We start from the raw sequence: 14,173 nt of genomic DNA, 5'->3' as shown, positions 1-14,173 counted from the left end.
ATGCCGCAACGTCGTTTCACATCATCACCGCACACCTCTCTCGTCCGCTTCTCTCTCCCCCCGCGCACACATCTCGTACTCGCAGGTCGAGTAACAAACGGAACCAAGTGCTAACAGGCCATTATTATCGTCGCATGAGAATCACGTCACGTCATCGCGAAATGGTCCATTCGTCGTCCTAACGCCCTCCACCGCAAGTGTGCGATCGGCAGGCCAGCCAGTCGCCCTGTGCTACGCACGCACGCACGCACATACGGACTGCACAGCTCGCCCTTTGTTGCAGGTGCACGTCGCACACGGAAAAGTCTCACATTTGTTGTGTGTGCTGGATTGTCGTGAGATCACACACCTCCACGGCAAGGTGCATGCATGGTCGCCGCGCCTCCCCATCCTTGTCATCCAAATTGAGCTGTCGATGCTTGGGCCAGCTGCCCTCACCATATTCGCGCGGGTTCATGTAGGCAGCAACTCTTCTGCTTCACCACCCAAGATATGATGGGTGGTTCCTGGGCGCCGCCTCGGACGAGCAGCTTGAGTGCCCTCATCGCTGCCGACGCCAGGCCAGCAACAGGACCGATGCAGAGGTGGGACGGTGCTGCCAGGACTTGCTGCGAATGGGACGGACTGCACAAGGTACGTCGACACGCTCTCTCAATTCTCGCTCAGCTGCTGCGATGCTGACACGCAAGTGAAGGACCCGGAGTTGTGGCTTCGTGGAGGTGACTGCCTGGTCTATCTGTACGGTCGAGGACAGTCACAAAGAGGGCCGTCCTTCCAAGTCTGCTTCAAGGAGCTCGTTCGTCAAAAGTGCATACCACTCATTGATCGATTCACCATCAGCGACGGCACACCTTTACCTAGAAATGCTCGACAGCTCGAGAGATGGGCGGCTACCGCATCACGGCCGATCAAGCTCTACATACCGCCGCCCGACAACGCCACGACAGAGCAGGCCTTCGCCTACCACATCGCAACGAGGAACTTTATGGCATGGGTGTTTCGGCGGTCCCTTGTGGGCGAGCATTTAGGCTCCGCCATTGTCGCGCTCATGTACAGCATGCACGAGTTCCGGTCCGATGACGTGGAGGATCACGCTGCCGACGTGCACGGCTATCTCGACGAAGAGGGCTATCTCGACCTCGTCAACCAGCCCAACCATGCGCTGGGGCTGCTCTACTACGCGGAGACATTTCGCATCCGGGACATGTACATTCGAGCCCTGGCTCACTGCGTGGGCATGAGTGACCGGCTGCACGCGTGTCCAGGATACCCCGTATGTGAAGCCTCTTTTTCTCAGGTCAGGGACATGATCGTCGCTAACACGGAGACCAGGCCCTATCACTAGCCACAAAAAACACGATTCGACAAAGTAGAGTGAGCCTGGACGACCGCCAGTCAGCCGCCACAGACATGCTCAGCGATCTGCTGGACGAGGAGCTCTCCGAGGCCCAGCTGGGGATCCCAGCCGCCATGCGAGCCCATCTGGACCGATTCCGCAGCTACCTCATGTCCATGTACACCAACCGTCTCGGGTACTATCCCCCTCGGGCCTTTGACCCGCGTCTCTGCCGCACCATGCGGGACGAGTTCGAGTCGTTGTACCACCTCTTGGTAGACTACGCCCATCCTGCCGCCGGCGGCCTGCCCTCGGTGGCGAGCGGCGGCCTCTGCACCCTGCAGCTCGTCAACACCTTTGACGCGAGCCACCGCTACGCGCCCCTCGACCATCCACTACCCCTCCTGCCGGACGTTGCGACCAGTGGCGTGTTCACGTTCGCACCCTGGAGGGCGCGCGCGGACAGGATGCGTTCAGACAAGAAGCTGCTCGCCCACGCCGCGCTCTTGAAAGCTTCCCACGGTGGCGAGGCGGCGCCCAGCAACGAGCTTGTGCGCGCGTACCGTACCTTTGAGGAGCAATCGATCTTCTTGCCCAACAAGGCGGACAAGCTGGACAAGGTGTCCCTTGTGGACGGTCGGAAGGTTCGGTGGATCCTGGTGTATGCCGTGTACCAGGTCCTGCGTAGTATCACCAATGTCCCGCCGGAGGTGTACGACGCGGCCGAGGCGCCGTACCACGTCGCGATTGGCACCGATACGGACGATCTCGTGCCATGGGCGGGGACGGAGGCGTCTGTCCTGCTGGGAGGATTGTCCGAACAGAACGAGCAGCGTGCTGCGACGGACAACACGCAGCCCGTACGGTGGGCGGACTCGGCTGGCGTTACACTGGTCGATGATGCCGACAGGATCGAGATCAAGCCCGATATTGACTATCTCGCACTCAACCATCGCGAGTCGCAGGCTTTGCGCGAGAGGAACCTTGTGGGCCAGTCAATGAGCACGGGGACATTGGCGCGGGCGAGCTCTGTCAAGACCCGGCTCAGCAGGAACTCGACTGTGCGGCGTTCGCTACGGATGTTCAGACCTTCGTCCACAGGTCCGTTTGTCGATGGCCCATCATCGCCGTCGTCAACGTCGTCGCCCAAGCCCACGTATCACGAGATCATGGTGCAAGGCTACGGCAACGGTCTAAACAGCGTCAGCAGCCCCTGCACCGCCTCGCCCTCGTTCCACAGCGACGCATGGCATCGCAACAACTCGACAGCATCAAAGTCATCCGCCAGCGATTCAGTCCCAGGAAGCACGAACAGCGGCGACACTGTCGAGTCGTCCCTCGTCACGCCGACGTCGGAAGCCGGACAGTTTGACCTTGCCCTCGATGGGGCACAGCCCAGGCCTGATCCACGAGGACGCCAGGCCGTGTCGATGATCGTTGACCCGTCAGACATGAAAGCATTCGCCAGTGGCCTGCGACGCACGGGCAGTTTTCTGTGGCCAGCGAGGCGAGGTCTGGATGCGAAGCCGCCCGTGCAATTGGAGACTAGACGGATCTCGCAGCCCCCGATCACCGTGCGGGATGACTGGGCTGCCATGCAAGCTTTCATGGACGGCGTGGACACGCGGCAAGATGACGCGTGGGAGCAGTACGCCTCGATTGGCGGATTGACGGAGATGTGACGGTCTTTTGGGTGTGTGTGTGTGTGTGTGTGGAAAACGATACAACACGTCCCGACGGACTCCTTTCCTATCTTTTCTTGTTTGTGTTTTGGTTGTTACGAACGATACCCTCTCTGGACTCTAGTATGTTGCATTTTGACTGCGGAGGCGGTAATTACTATGAGCAGCCCAGGGTGCTTGCTCGCTTTTTGCTTTGAAAGACACACTGTGTGTTTGGAATCTCTTGAAAAGCTGGTGCATACAAAGAAAGCGCTTACAAATAACGGTGTTTGAGTATACATGTCTTGAGCACCGCGCTACTCAGCGGCTCGGAATGAATAAATCGTCTACTGTACCTGTGCCATGATACTTTCAAGTGTGCTCCTTCAACCCCTTTTCAAGATATAGAAAAGCCTTGGTCTTTTTCTCATAAGCTCGTATACATCGACGTGCGATTACGCGCTCTTCCTGTGCTCAGACGCCATCGCCAACCCGTCGAGGATGTTTCCGCCAAAGTCAAAGATCATATAGCCTGAGCCCACCAGCCAGGCGCCACTAGACGGGTCAGAAAACCAATGACTACCAAATACAGACCAGGGAGGGTCAGAACTCACTTGGGGATGATCCAGAGGAAGAGCAGGTCCATGGGCGCATTGTGTCCAATGCCAGCGAAACCGCTGTAGTACTCATTCGCCCCTAGTTGTCTCGTCAGTAAATCACTCAAATCAGATCAGGCAAAGAGGGCCACGCACAGTACAGGACCGTCTTGCTCAGGGTCATGACAGCCGCGCTGAGGCCCACCAAGGCCGCCTTGCCACCCCTCCGCCCGTCGAGCGTCCAGGATCCGCGCTCGTAGCACATCCACAGGTAGGCTAGGTACATGGCGATCTCGACGGCATTGAGGAGACCCTGGGCGCTGGTGAAGCCGAGATTGTCGTGCACCGCCTTCCAGCCGTACACGTAGTCGATCTCAGCGTAGAGGGCGTAGGGGACGTAGAGAGGCCAGTGGAGGAAGCCGCCGGCCATGGTGTGGGGTCTGCCGAGGACGTAGACGGTGTCCCAGACGACGAGGGGGATGGAGATGGCGAGCCAGAGGAGCGTCAGGCGCGAGGGCGCGTGCGACCACGAGCCTTGCGTGGGGTTGCTGCTGCTGCTGCTGCTGCTGCTGCTGGGCTTGCCGGAGGAGGAGAGAGGGCGCTCATCGGCGCGTGACGAGGCGCGCGTGGAGACCATGATGGCTATGTTTCTTTGCTGCGTGGAAAGATTCAATGTTGTGAGTAGGGGAGTGAGGGGGAGGAGAAGAAGACGAAGTGGTGATGTTCACACGCGCTTGCAGGGGGATCAGATCACTCTCGGCTGTAATCGCACTGGAGCGGCCGCCCCCCCCATTTTGCTACCTGCCTACCCTACTGGTCGGCGGCAACGCAGCGCGTGATGCACCATGCATACGGAGTACATGTACGCAATTACGCACAGACTAGTAGGCTACAGCGTAGTCTGCGGCGTAATCAATGCCGACAGAGAGGACCTGTTAATTGGGGATTTGCAGCACAAGGGCTTGTAGAGCCAATGATGGTGGTGAATGGGCTCGGACAGTCAGACTCCCGCAGCTAATTAGCGTCCTAGCAACGGAATGTCCGACTGGCGTGGGTTGGGGGACCAACTACGTACAAGGAAGACTGACAATTGTGAGAGGTGAGCACACTGATCACGTTGGGTACGATTCTGTGACAATTACTGTAGTGTGATGCGCTGCTGGCTAGGATGTATCATGACAAATCGTCTTGGATTCATACGCACCTGGAGAATACATGTACATGTGGTGTGCGTCCCGGGTAGGCCGATGCATACCGGTGACATTTGGGCAACAAACGGCATGAACTCACCCTCAATACACGTGCAGGCAGCCCTGTTTATAGGCACCTTTCAAGAGACACGCTTAGACCCATGTTTGTAACCGTACAGTCCTACGCTGTCTGCTTGTCCTTAGCAGGTGGCGCAAAACTCTCGCCTCCGTTCGCGAGATACGCCTCCTCCTCCTTGCTGGACACCCTGCCCAGCGGTGCATTGCGGTGAGGATACCGCCCAAAGTCCCTGAGAATATCCATGTGCTTCTCCTCTATTGACAGCTGCATCTTGGCCAGGTCCGCCACCGCCTTCTTGCCGTCGACCACCCTGGCCGCCCTGTCTTTGGCCTCATCAGCATCCGCGTCCTGCTGGCCCGTCGTCGTCGGGTTGACCAAAGCCTCCATGTCCGTGACCAAGTCCTCGCACATCTTCATCGCACGGCTGTGCGTGGGCAGATCTTCTGAGTGAACGAGAGGCAGGCAGAACCACATCCGGCGACAGATGACCCAGCGGATGGACGGGTCCTCGAGAACACCGGCGGCCAGGGCCATCTCAGCAACGTCCCGCGCTAGAGGATCGTAGTAGCGAAAGACAATGTCTGAGGACATGCCGCGGTAGCAGTTGCGCGGCAGCTGGTCGAGCAGCAGTAGGAGACTCAGGTAGTCCAACGGCGTCTTGACCTGGCCGGCCTCGACAATGGCCTTGCCAGAGGACACATTGGCCGCTTTGATGGCCTCCAGAACCGGCACGAATTTCTCACTGATGGGTTTTGAATTGCGTTCAGCCACCGTGGTCACACTTGATTGGGTCTTCCTCTGGCGAGCGTCACTCACATGCATCGGTTGTCAAAATCCTCGCCGCCCATGAACCAGGCTTGGATGTCTTCCTGGGCGGGGCAGATCAAGCTGTCCTCGTCGCCGACGTGGCTGAACCAGAAATCACGAATGCCCTCGAGGAGCTCAGGCGTGAGGATGGCCTTGAGATCCGCCATTGTCGACGCTGTCGTGGACGAGGCGCGGTGCTGCTGGACAGTGGGCAGAAACCTGGGGAGACGCGGACGTGACAAGGCCAATTGAGATGTCAAAAGTGTCAACTGGGCAGAATCGACGCGCTGCAGTCGTGCTGAAACTTGCGCTGAGTGATATCGATGATGTCTGCCAAATATTTGTTAGCGACGCATGTCTCGACGCGACCGACCTGATGCAGCGACGCCCGCACTCACTTTGGAACAACCAGCCTGGGACGCGTCACACGCTGAATGGATGGGCAGCGCATCTGGAATGTATAAAACGAAGAAGAAAAGAAAGGCGAATGGATGTGGTCAATTGATGAAGTGACGAGTCGTGAACAGCGCAAGACGTTTATCAGCGATTCATTCTGCGGGACGGCACTCGCTGTTAGCACAAAGTCCGCGCGCGCGAACCCCGACTCGAAAACCAATATCCATTCCCACGCATGTCTCAAGCATCAAAATAACAGATGTTACTGCATTCATAAACGAGCGTCGTTATTCAGTGCACTATGTACGCGAGCGCCCAGACAGCGGCGTCCCTGGTCAAGTATATACAAGAAACCCATCCAACCTTCTCCTCCTCATTTTCCTTAGGATGACTGCGCACCACCGACGTAGAAGACGAGCACGTCGTGGTTGCCCGAGGTGACGAGGCCCGCCGCGTCCGGGGCGCCGTCCGGGTTGACGTCGTCGTACGGAAAGGCGTAGCCCTTGCCGTCGACCTCGTTCTCGTGGACGATGCGGCTGTAGTGACTCGCCGGATCCACGGTGTAGTACTGGTCCGCCCCGACACCGGGCTGGTGATCGCCGCCGGGGATGGTGTAGGTCGCGCGCTGAAAGGCGGCGCAGAGACGCGGCACGACGGCGTAGTGTACCGCGTTGTCGCCCTCCTGGATGCCAAACGGTCCGCTGTTGCAGCCCCAGATGTCGTGCACCGTCGGTTTCGCGTAGCCGCGGTTGTCGCCCTCGCACTGGAGCTCCTCGCCTTGGACCTGGCATACGACGTTGCCCGCGTTGCCGAGCGCGTCGTTTTGGGTGTCGACCGTCAGGGGCTGGGCGCGGTACAGGTCCCAGACCTCGTCAACATAGGCGTCAAAGTAGTCGTCAAAGCCCCCGGGCCCGACCGTCTCGTAATCCTCGGGCGACAGCACACGGAGCGGGTTGCCAGCCTCGTCGGCGATGCACATGGCGGCCCACGGGCGGCCGTCCCTGTCGCCCTGGGCCTTGAGCGCCTCGCAGACGCGGCGCACGCCGTCGCCAGGGAGTCCGACCACCTCGTCGATGCTGCCGTCCGTGTTGCGCAGGGTCATGGACATGATGATGCCGATAAAGTCGACGTAGGAGATGTTGGCCCAAATCTCCCCCGTGGTCGTCAGCGTCAGCTCGACAAAGCCCCAGTTCAGGTTGCGCGACGGGTCCTGGAGGTTGTTGACGGACGGCTGGACGAGACCCTCGTTCCCACCACCGATGCCGACAATGGAGAACTCGAGAGCCCCCTGGGAGAAGTAGATGCGACCGGAGGAGAAGGCGACGGGTACGGTAATGTCGAGAGACTGGCCCAGCGGTGGCATGGTGATGGCGACCGGTTCGTTGATCGGGACAGGCACGGAAGAGCCGCCCGCGCTCGGATAGTAGAGGCTGCCATCCTCCTTGAGGAAGAACACGCGGCCATCAGAGTCGGCGGCGGACAGGTAGCAGACGAGACCGTCGCCACCAATGTTGTTGACCAGCGAGAGGTGGAGGCTCTGGGAAATGGGCACCTGCTGAGCCTGGATGGAGAAGGCGTGATCCGTGGGCTCGGTGCTGTTCAGCGTGTTGTTCCGGGTCACGACAACCTTGTCAGGCAACGACATGTCGATCCGGGTGTAGTCGTTCTTGGGCACGTCGCTGCGGCGCAGACTGCCCATGTGTGTGTAGGGGGCGGCCAAGGCCGAGCCCAGGAGGCCGGCGAGGAAGACGAGGGAGCGCATGTTGCTGTTGATGGTGCTGGTGCTGAGGGAGTGACTTTGACCGAAGTTTTTCAGAAAGGAATGTGTATGGGGACTGGCGTTGTGCCTCGTCTGCTCTGTCTGCTCGAGTTGAGTGAGGATGATGAGGCTGATCAACAGCTTGCAAAGGCTCTCATATATACTTGCCAGCCCGACGACATAGATACATCCAAGCTCGAAAGGGCATGTTCTCAGCTACATCGCAAGGGACAGGGCTTGAGTAAGCATTCTTGGGTGTACTGCGTAGTGAGAGGCCAAAGCAACATGAAACCTCGTCCGGGGTGTGTCGTTTGCGTGTCCTGATCTGACCCGAGCCACACTATGCTACCCAAGATATGTACGAATTCGGCCCATCTCTGTTCCCAGAGTGCATGCAACGATGCTCCATCGGGGAATTTGGGAGGGAAGCCGTCAGGAGGTGGTGCCTGAATGGTAGCCACACAGACTAGCTGTCAGGCGGCGAAACCCCAAACTTGGCGTTTCTGTATAGGTTTTACTGTCGATAGCTACGACAGTATCCGCTGGCCTGGCAGTATGCAGGCGCTGGCACCCATGTTCCCCTTCGGCCAGTTTTCGGGATGAGGGAACGAACTTGGATAGAAAACAGCCCGTGTGTGGACATATCGGGCCCAGTGACCTGAAGCTGCCGCGGCTGTAGGATCAGAACCACAGGAACAACTAGCCTTGTTGGAAGGCTTGCCTTGACTGTAGTGGGTGTAGAAGCTGCCATGGACCTATGGGCATCCTTCGACCGATCCAAAACAGCCGGTGCTGCCCCCGAAGGATCAACAGAATGCCGCCGGCTGCAGGTCATCCTTTCGCCTGTTACGAAGATCCCGAGTCAGAGTATGGCGGAGCTCCCAAGAAGACATCCTACGCGCCGAGTCCTGAGTACAGTACTGACAGAACCAAACCCCAGTAAGCATGCCAGACAGAAGTCGGCCGCCAGCTGGGTCATCCATCGCATACTGTAAAGTCAGCGACGCTTGTTTCGCCTTGCGAGCGATCACCACGCGCGTCTATGCAATGCGACTGAGCTACAGTCTCCTTGACGTTTCGAAACGACTTGTTTGCGCCAGCAATGTTCGAGAAGCAACCTGCCGCCAAGGCCATACATTGTCGATCCCAATCTCATCTCGGAGCGCAATGCGACTCCTTTGGGGTCGACGCTTACAGACGCTCGTCCCAATGCGGGGGATGACAGGGATCCTATAAGTCAGGCCGACTTCCACGATGGGACCGAGTGATATGCATGGATGGCGTGCAGCATTGCGGGATAGGAAGGTCATTTGGCTGGGGGGGCTTCGATAGAGATCGAGCGGTGCTTGACTGCTTGTAACGTTGTGCCATTTGAACGACGGCGTGTGTAGATACTAGAGAGAGTCCTAATGTAGACGTATGCCCGCGGCTGTCTGACTCGGACCCTATGGAGCAGGGCGCGCTTCATGTTTGATGGCCATTGTTTCGAGGCGCTTGGTCCGTCAATGCATCGATCGTCAGGGCTCGTCCGTGGACCGTCGCTCGTCTGTTCGCAGATCACAAAGGCGCGCCAATACTGACAAGCTGACTAGCAGCGTCTCAGAGAATGACCCCGATTCCACATTCTCGGATATCGGCCAATGTCTGTCTCCGTCCTTGTGTCAATAGTATATTAGGGGAGGGTTGTCCCAACCTTGTCAGCAGCAGCCATCCTCGAGACCGGCAAGGCAGAGTCCGCGAGAATTCGATCGACTGGAGTACGTTACATTGCCTAGTCTTGTCTTGTCCAGACGAACCTGTATGTATGGGGTACGATGCGACCCTACACGCTTAATTACAGTCGTCCGACATGACGCCGACGAACCAGGCTTGGTGATGCCATGGTCCTCCTCGTCGGGGTTAATACTCGCCAGAGAGAACAGAGTCTGTCATGGGCTGCCTCAGCTCAGACCAACCTGCCATGGCCGGAGAATGGATGAGAACTGTTGACCTTCAATAAAGGCAGGTTGTTGACCTGGGAAATATTTTCTCCGTTCATCTGGGGGGCTGGTATGGACGTGCGACGCGCAGAGTTTCCAACTTTGGCGTTGAAGGTCCAACCGCCAACCTGCGACGCTCCCTGCATCATCCCCGTCGCAGGCGGCAGCCCCCCGACGGGACGAAAGAATCCACGGGTCAAATAGTAATAATAATATCACCACGACGATTCTCTCCTCCCCAGATTCTTTCCCCATTCTCTAATCAATTCCCAATTCACTCTTTACTTTGCACTGCTGTGCAGCGCAGCGCTTTCGCTTCTTCCTACTCGCCGGCGAGACCCCTTTTCTCTTAATTTCGACTCTTTCCACCGCCTCAAGCTGGTCTTGCCCAGGATCACCAATTGTCCTTTTTCCATCCGACCAAAGACAAGAGACAGACCGCCGCCAAGCCAGCCAGAAAGAAACCAAAATGGGCAACAATCTCTCCTCCCAGTTCGAGCCCGATCTCTCGGGCGTCGTGTACGCGCCCTGGGACCGCACCGCGGTCATCATCCTCGGCGCGACATGGGGCATCGTGTTCTACGCCATCGCCATGCTCTGGTCGACGTGCGCGCTCATCGATCGCTGGAAGGGCCCCAACGACAAGATCCGGACGGGGAAGAGTTCCGTCGTCGCGGCCCTCCTGCTGTCGACAATGTGGCCAGTCGTGGTGGCGTACATGATGCTGGCGACATAGCTTATTAGGGCGGTGCAGGAGGGGGGGTGGGAGAAGAAAGAGCCTTGAAGGGGAACCACGGACGGCACGGCCTAGGGAGGAGATCCTCTATGCGTTAGGCAAAGGGCATCCATCAACCGACCAGAGTGTTGCGGCGGCTTCGATCAGGGCGCGCGTCTTTCCTGCCCACGATGGACTCCAACGCCTGCTGCAGGGCTTTGGCGTCGTACCGACCACCACGGCCAGCCTCATCTCTGGGCCCATAGAGCCTTGTCGCATCAATACATAATTGACTCAACTGTTGCTTGTCCACCTTGGGCGCCGTCGGTCCCTCGATGTAGATGACGTGCGTGACATATTGATGGTACTCCTCCCGCGACGGCCGCGGCAGACCACGTGAATCGGCACACGCATTGGCAATCGTCGCGATAAAGTCAAGCCCCGTAAAAGGCGCGCTCGAGGGTCCTGTCTCGCGGTCCGTGGTGCCGTTCAGTATGAGGACCTTGTTCCCAATGTGCGGGCTCGCTATCGCCTCGCCTACACCCTTGAGAACGAGGTTGGGCGTGAGTGATGTGAAGAGGGAGCCGATGCTGTAGATAACGGTACTCGACTCCCGCAGCGCTTCCAGGACGCGCGGGTTGGCGGGGATACGGATCTCCTGACCGTAGGGGTTGATGTACCATATGCGATCGATCCGTGAGGACAGGTCTTCCTCGTCGTCCTTGGAGAAGGCCATCGCCGGGCGTCTCAGCGCCGGCAGCGAGCCGGGGAGGTTTGCGTCCTCCACCTTGTCGTGCTCCTCCGTCTCGTCGTGTGCCGGTGGCAAGGGTGTCTGTGCACCCGTGCTGATGCCTGTGCCGGGGACGGCTCGCGTGGGCTCGCTCGGGTGGGAAATGTCGTTTTGGCCAGTGATCACGGTCCCATCTACCAGACCGGCCGCAATGTGGTGAGCAAAGTTGGTGTTGATCGCGGGAAGCACCGATATGCAATCTGGCACGCTGCATATCGAGCTCAACAGGTAGATAGAGGCCTCGAAGCTGCCGGTGAAGAGCCTCGCGCCCGTCAGGAAGAGGTTGCCGATGCTCGCGCCGGAAAAGTCAAAGCGGCTGCTTGGGCGCATGCGCTTGACGACTTCGAGGTTGAAACTGTTGAGGTACGAGCGTATGAGCTCTCTCTTGGGCGATGAGATGTCGTCCCACAAGGGATGGGTGGCCTCGAGTATCTCAAACCACTCCGCCCTCGCGTCGGCGGCCACTTTTGGCAGGCGATGATTGAAGAAGTGCTTGATGGCGATGGTGTCCTGTCTTCCATCCTTGGGGATCAGCCGCACCAGGCGTGACCTCACGTCTCCAATGCCTTGACTAGGTCAGTCTCTGATTTGAGTTTGGATGAGGCGTACGTGCCTGGCCCGCCAAAGACGCGGATGATCTCGCTCGTGCTGCCGCCATTGTCCGATATGGGGATCACATAGCTCAGTGTGCACTTGTTGGCCTCCCTGACGTGCTCAAATACGTCGACGAGGTTGTTGGCGGCGCTGCCACCGGAGAAGATCACGATGCCAGTCTTGGCCTGCGGGTTCGGACTGAGTGGCCGTCTGGGCGAGGCGGCTGGACGTGGTGAGGGAACCCCTTCGGCCGCTGCGGTCGAAGGGATCTGCAGCTCGCTCTGCGAAGCTCGAACCGATATTGACATTGCGACGTGCGAGCACGTCAGCGCGCCAACCTAGAGTCATGTGTGGAAAGCTTCAAAGTGAGCGGCCGCATTTGTGTGGGTGCCGCGGACTGCCTACCCTGCATAGACGTAATGGTTGCTGCTGAGTCATTCCAGAGTGTCAAAGTGCAAAGTGAAGGCAGGCACGATCCATGCGCCCCCATTGATGCATATGCCATTGTGCATGCCTCGAGCCTCATGATGCTTCCAAAGCGACCTCCTCCACGGCACCGCAGCTTACCAGCGACACCATAAGCCCGACACGGTATGCCATCGCCAACGAGGCACGACAGCGAACTCTGCCGCGATGCAGTCTCGATTCTCAAACATTTCTGGCTGGCCGTCTCTCAAGGGTCGTGAGGACCCACGTTTACGTCAATGGACGATCACGGTTACCCCCCTGGGCGGCTAGGCCCCTCCATCCGCCTGCCATGCCCACCATCATGAACGTCGATGGAGTCATGGACTGATTACACAATCCTCGGCCTCCACGGACACTGCCTTTTGCATAATCCACCTCTCTGCAGGTGCCGAGTGAACTATATAATTATAGGTATATAGCATTGCTCCATCTGCCCGTGCCCAACACTCATCTCACACACAACCAGCTTCTTCTCACTCTCAACCGTCCGCAACTCCGTCCGCGACAAGACCGAAACTCCAGAACCCCCATTTCATCATGTCGATTCCTCAAACTACCAAGCAGTGGACCGTGACCGGCACGAGTGGCTTCGATGACTTGAAGTTCCACGAAGCGCCCATCCCCGCGCTCGGTGACAGCCAGGTCCTCGTCAAGCGTGAGTTGCACGGCCAGGGGGGCCACGCGGTACAGGAACACATTCACTGACCGACTCTCGCAGTTCACGCCGCTTCTCTCAACGTGAGATGATTTGAGCCCGCATCCTGTCCATTTCACTGACCGTGGCTGACCTCTGTGCGCAGTACCGTGATCTCATCATCCCCCAGGGCAAGTATCCCTTCCACACCAGGGAGAACGTCGTCCCCGGGTCCGATGGCGCCGGCGAGGTCATTGCCGTCGGCAAGCACGTGGACCGCTTCCAGGTCGGCGACAAGGTCGTCACCGTCTTCAGCCAGGGCCACATTGGCGGCGAGCTGGACGCGCAGGGCGCCCGCACCGGTCTCGGCGGCGCCCTCGACGGCACCCTCCGCACCGTCGGCGCCTTTGATCAGCAGGGCCTTGTCCACATGCCCAAGGGCCTCACCTACCTCGAGGCCGCCTCGCTCCCCTGCGCCGCCGTCACCGCGTGGAACGCCCTCTACGGCCTCCAAGGCCGCGCCCTCAAGCCCGGCCAGTGGGTCCTCACTCAGGGCACGGGCGGCGTGAGCATCTTTGCCCTGCAGTTTGCAAAGGCCGCTGGCGCGCGCGTCGTCGCCACCACCAGCTCGTCCGAAAAGGCCAAGCTGCTCGAGAAGCTCGGCGCCGACCACATTATCAACTACAAGGAGACCCCCGAATGGGGCGCCGAGGCCCGCAAGCTCACCGGCGGCGCGGGCGTCGACCACGTCATCGAGGTGGCCGGTCCCACATCGATGAAGCAGAGCCTGAACAGCGTCAAGATTGAGGGCGTCATCACCATCATCGGCTTCGTCGGCGGCGTCAAGGGCGAGAAGGAGCCCGGCTTCCTCGACTGCCTGAACCACCTGTGCACCACCCGTGGTCTGCTCGTCGGCAGCCGGCTGCAGATGGAGGACATGAACAGGGCTATTGAGGCCAACGTGGACAAGCTGCGGCCCGTTGTCGACGGCAAGGTCTTCAAGCTCGAACAGCTCAAGGAGGCGTACGAGTACCAGTGGGCCGGCAAGCATCAGGGCAAGGTCTGCATCCAGATCTCGTAGGTTGGGCTGTGGCGCTATCAAAAGGACTGTAACGAATAAAAGATCACACATACTAAAATGAATCTGGTACTTCACATTGTCAGATTGA

At 58.8% G+C, this 14,173-nt stretch overlaps 7 protein-coding genes across 7 annotated transcripts; 3 read left to right on the top strand and 4 right to left on the bottom strand.

Annotated features, from left to right (window-relative positions):
• The first annotated feature begins 254 nt into the window (after positions 1-254).
• On the top strand, positions 255-3,066 carry F5Z01DRAFT_455939 (uncharacterized protein). Its single transcript, XM_046259862.1, has 4 exons — positions 255-283; positions 362-633; positions 695-1,273; positions 1,333-3,066. Exons 2-4 carry the CDS (start codon positions 493-495, stop codon positions 3,016-3,018), a joined length of 2,406 nt encoding a protein of 801 aa, XP_046121077.1. The 5' UTR covers positions 255-283; positions 362-492; the 3' UTR covers positions 3,019-3,066.
• A 169-nt stretch (positions 3,067-3,235) lies between these two features.
• Positions 3,236-4,349, bottom strand: F5Z01DRAFT_455899 (uncharacterized protein). Its single transcript, XM_046259861.1, has 3 exons — positions 3,750-4,349; positions 3,612-3,693; positions 3,236-3,552 (listed from the first exon to the last, which is right to left on the bottom strand). Exons 1-3 carry the CDS (start codon positions 4,228-4,230, stop codon positions 3,453-3,455), a joined length of 663 nt encoding a protein of 220 aa, XP_046121076.1. The 5' UTR covers positions 4,231-4,349; the 3' UTR covers positions 3,236-3,452.
• Positions 4,350-4,712: 363 nt separating this feature from the next.
• Positions 4,713-6,227, bottom strand: F5Z01DRAFT_647838 (uncharacterized protein). Its single transcript, XM_046263011.1, has 3 exons — positions 6,068-6,227; positions 5,679-5,999; positions 4,713-5,604 (listed from the first exon to the last, which is right to left on the bottom strand). Exons 1-3 carry the CDS (start codon positions 6,118-6,120, stop codon positions 4,965-4,967), a joined length of 1,014 nt encoding a protein of 337 aa, XP_046121075.1. The 5' UTR covers positions 6,121-6,227; the 3' UTR covers positions 4,713-4,964.
• A 79-nt stretch (positions 6,228-6,306) lies between these two features.
• On the bottom strand, positions 6,307-8,083 carry F5Z01DRAFT_455735 (glucanase B). The gene has a single exon (XM_046259859.1). It carries the CDS (start codon positions 7,825-7,827, stop codon positions 6,448-6,450), a length of 1,380 nt encoding a protein of 459 aa, XP_046121074.1. The 5' UTR covers positions 7,828-8,083; the 3' UTR covers positions 6,307-6,447.
• A 2,189-nt stretch (positions 8,084-10,272) lies between these two features.
• F5Z01DRAFT_671591 (uncharacterized protein) lies at positions 10,273-10,614 on the top strand (the record flags this gene model as incomplete). The annotated part of the gene is made up of 2 exons (XM_046264718.1): positions 10,273-10,517; positions 10,590-10,614. The coding sequence occupies 2 exons, from the start codon at positions 10,273-10,275 to the stop codon at positions 10,612-10,614; spliced, it is 270 nt and encodes an 89-aa protein (XP_046121073.1).
• Positions 10,514-12,449, bottom strand: F5Z01DRAFT_455822 (uncharacterized protein). Its single transcript, XM_046259860.1, has 2 exons — positions 11,922-12,449; positions 10,514-11,874 (listed from the first exon to the last, which is right to left on the bottom strand). Exons 1-2 carry the CDS (start codon positions 12,208-12,210, stop codon positions 10,652-10,654), a joined length of 1,512 nt encoding a protein of 503 aa, XP_046121072.1. The 5' UTR covers positions 12,211-12,449; the 3' UTR covers positions 10,514-10,651.
• Positions 12,450-12,907: 458 nt separating this feature from the next.
• On the top strand, positions 12,908-14,085 carry F5Z01DRAFT_617519 (uncharacterized protein; the record flags this gene model as incomplete). The annotated part of the gene is made up of 3 exons (XM_046260978.1): positions 12,908-13,025; positions 13,089-13,108; positions 13,171-14,085. The coding sequence occupies 3 exons, from the start codon at positions 12,908-12,910 to the stop codon at positions 14,083-14,085; spliced, it is 1,053 nt and encodes a 350-aa protein (XP_046121071.1).
• Positions 14,086-14,173: the final 88 nt, after the last annotated feature.

Source organism: Emericellopsis atlantica (genome assembly GCF_019669845.1).
Source record: "Emericellopsis atlantica unplaced genomic scaffold F5Z01scaffold_5, whole genome shotgun sequence".
Classification (NCBI taxonomy): Eukaryota; Fungi; Ascomycota; class Sordariomycetes; order Hypocreales; family Bionectriaceae; genus Emericellopsis; species Emericellopsis atlantica.
The sequence above is the reverse complement of the archived record's forward strand: the minus strand, read 5'-3'. Positions and strand labels throughout refer to the sequence as shown.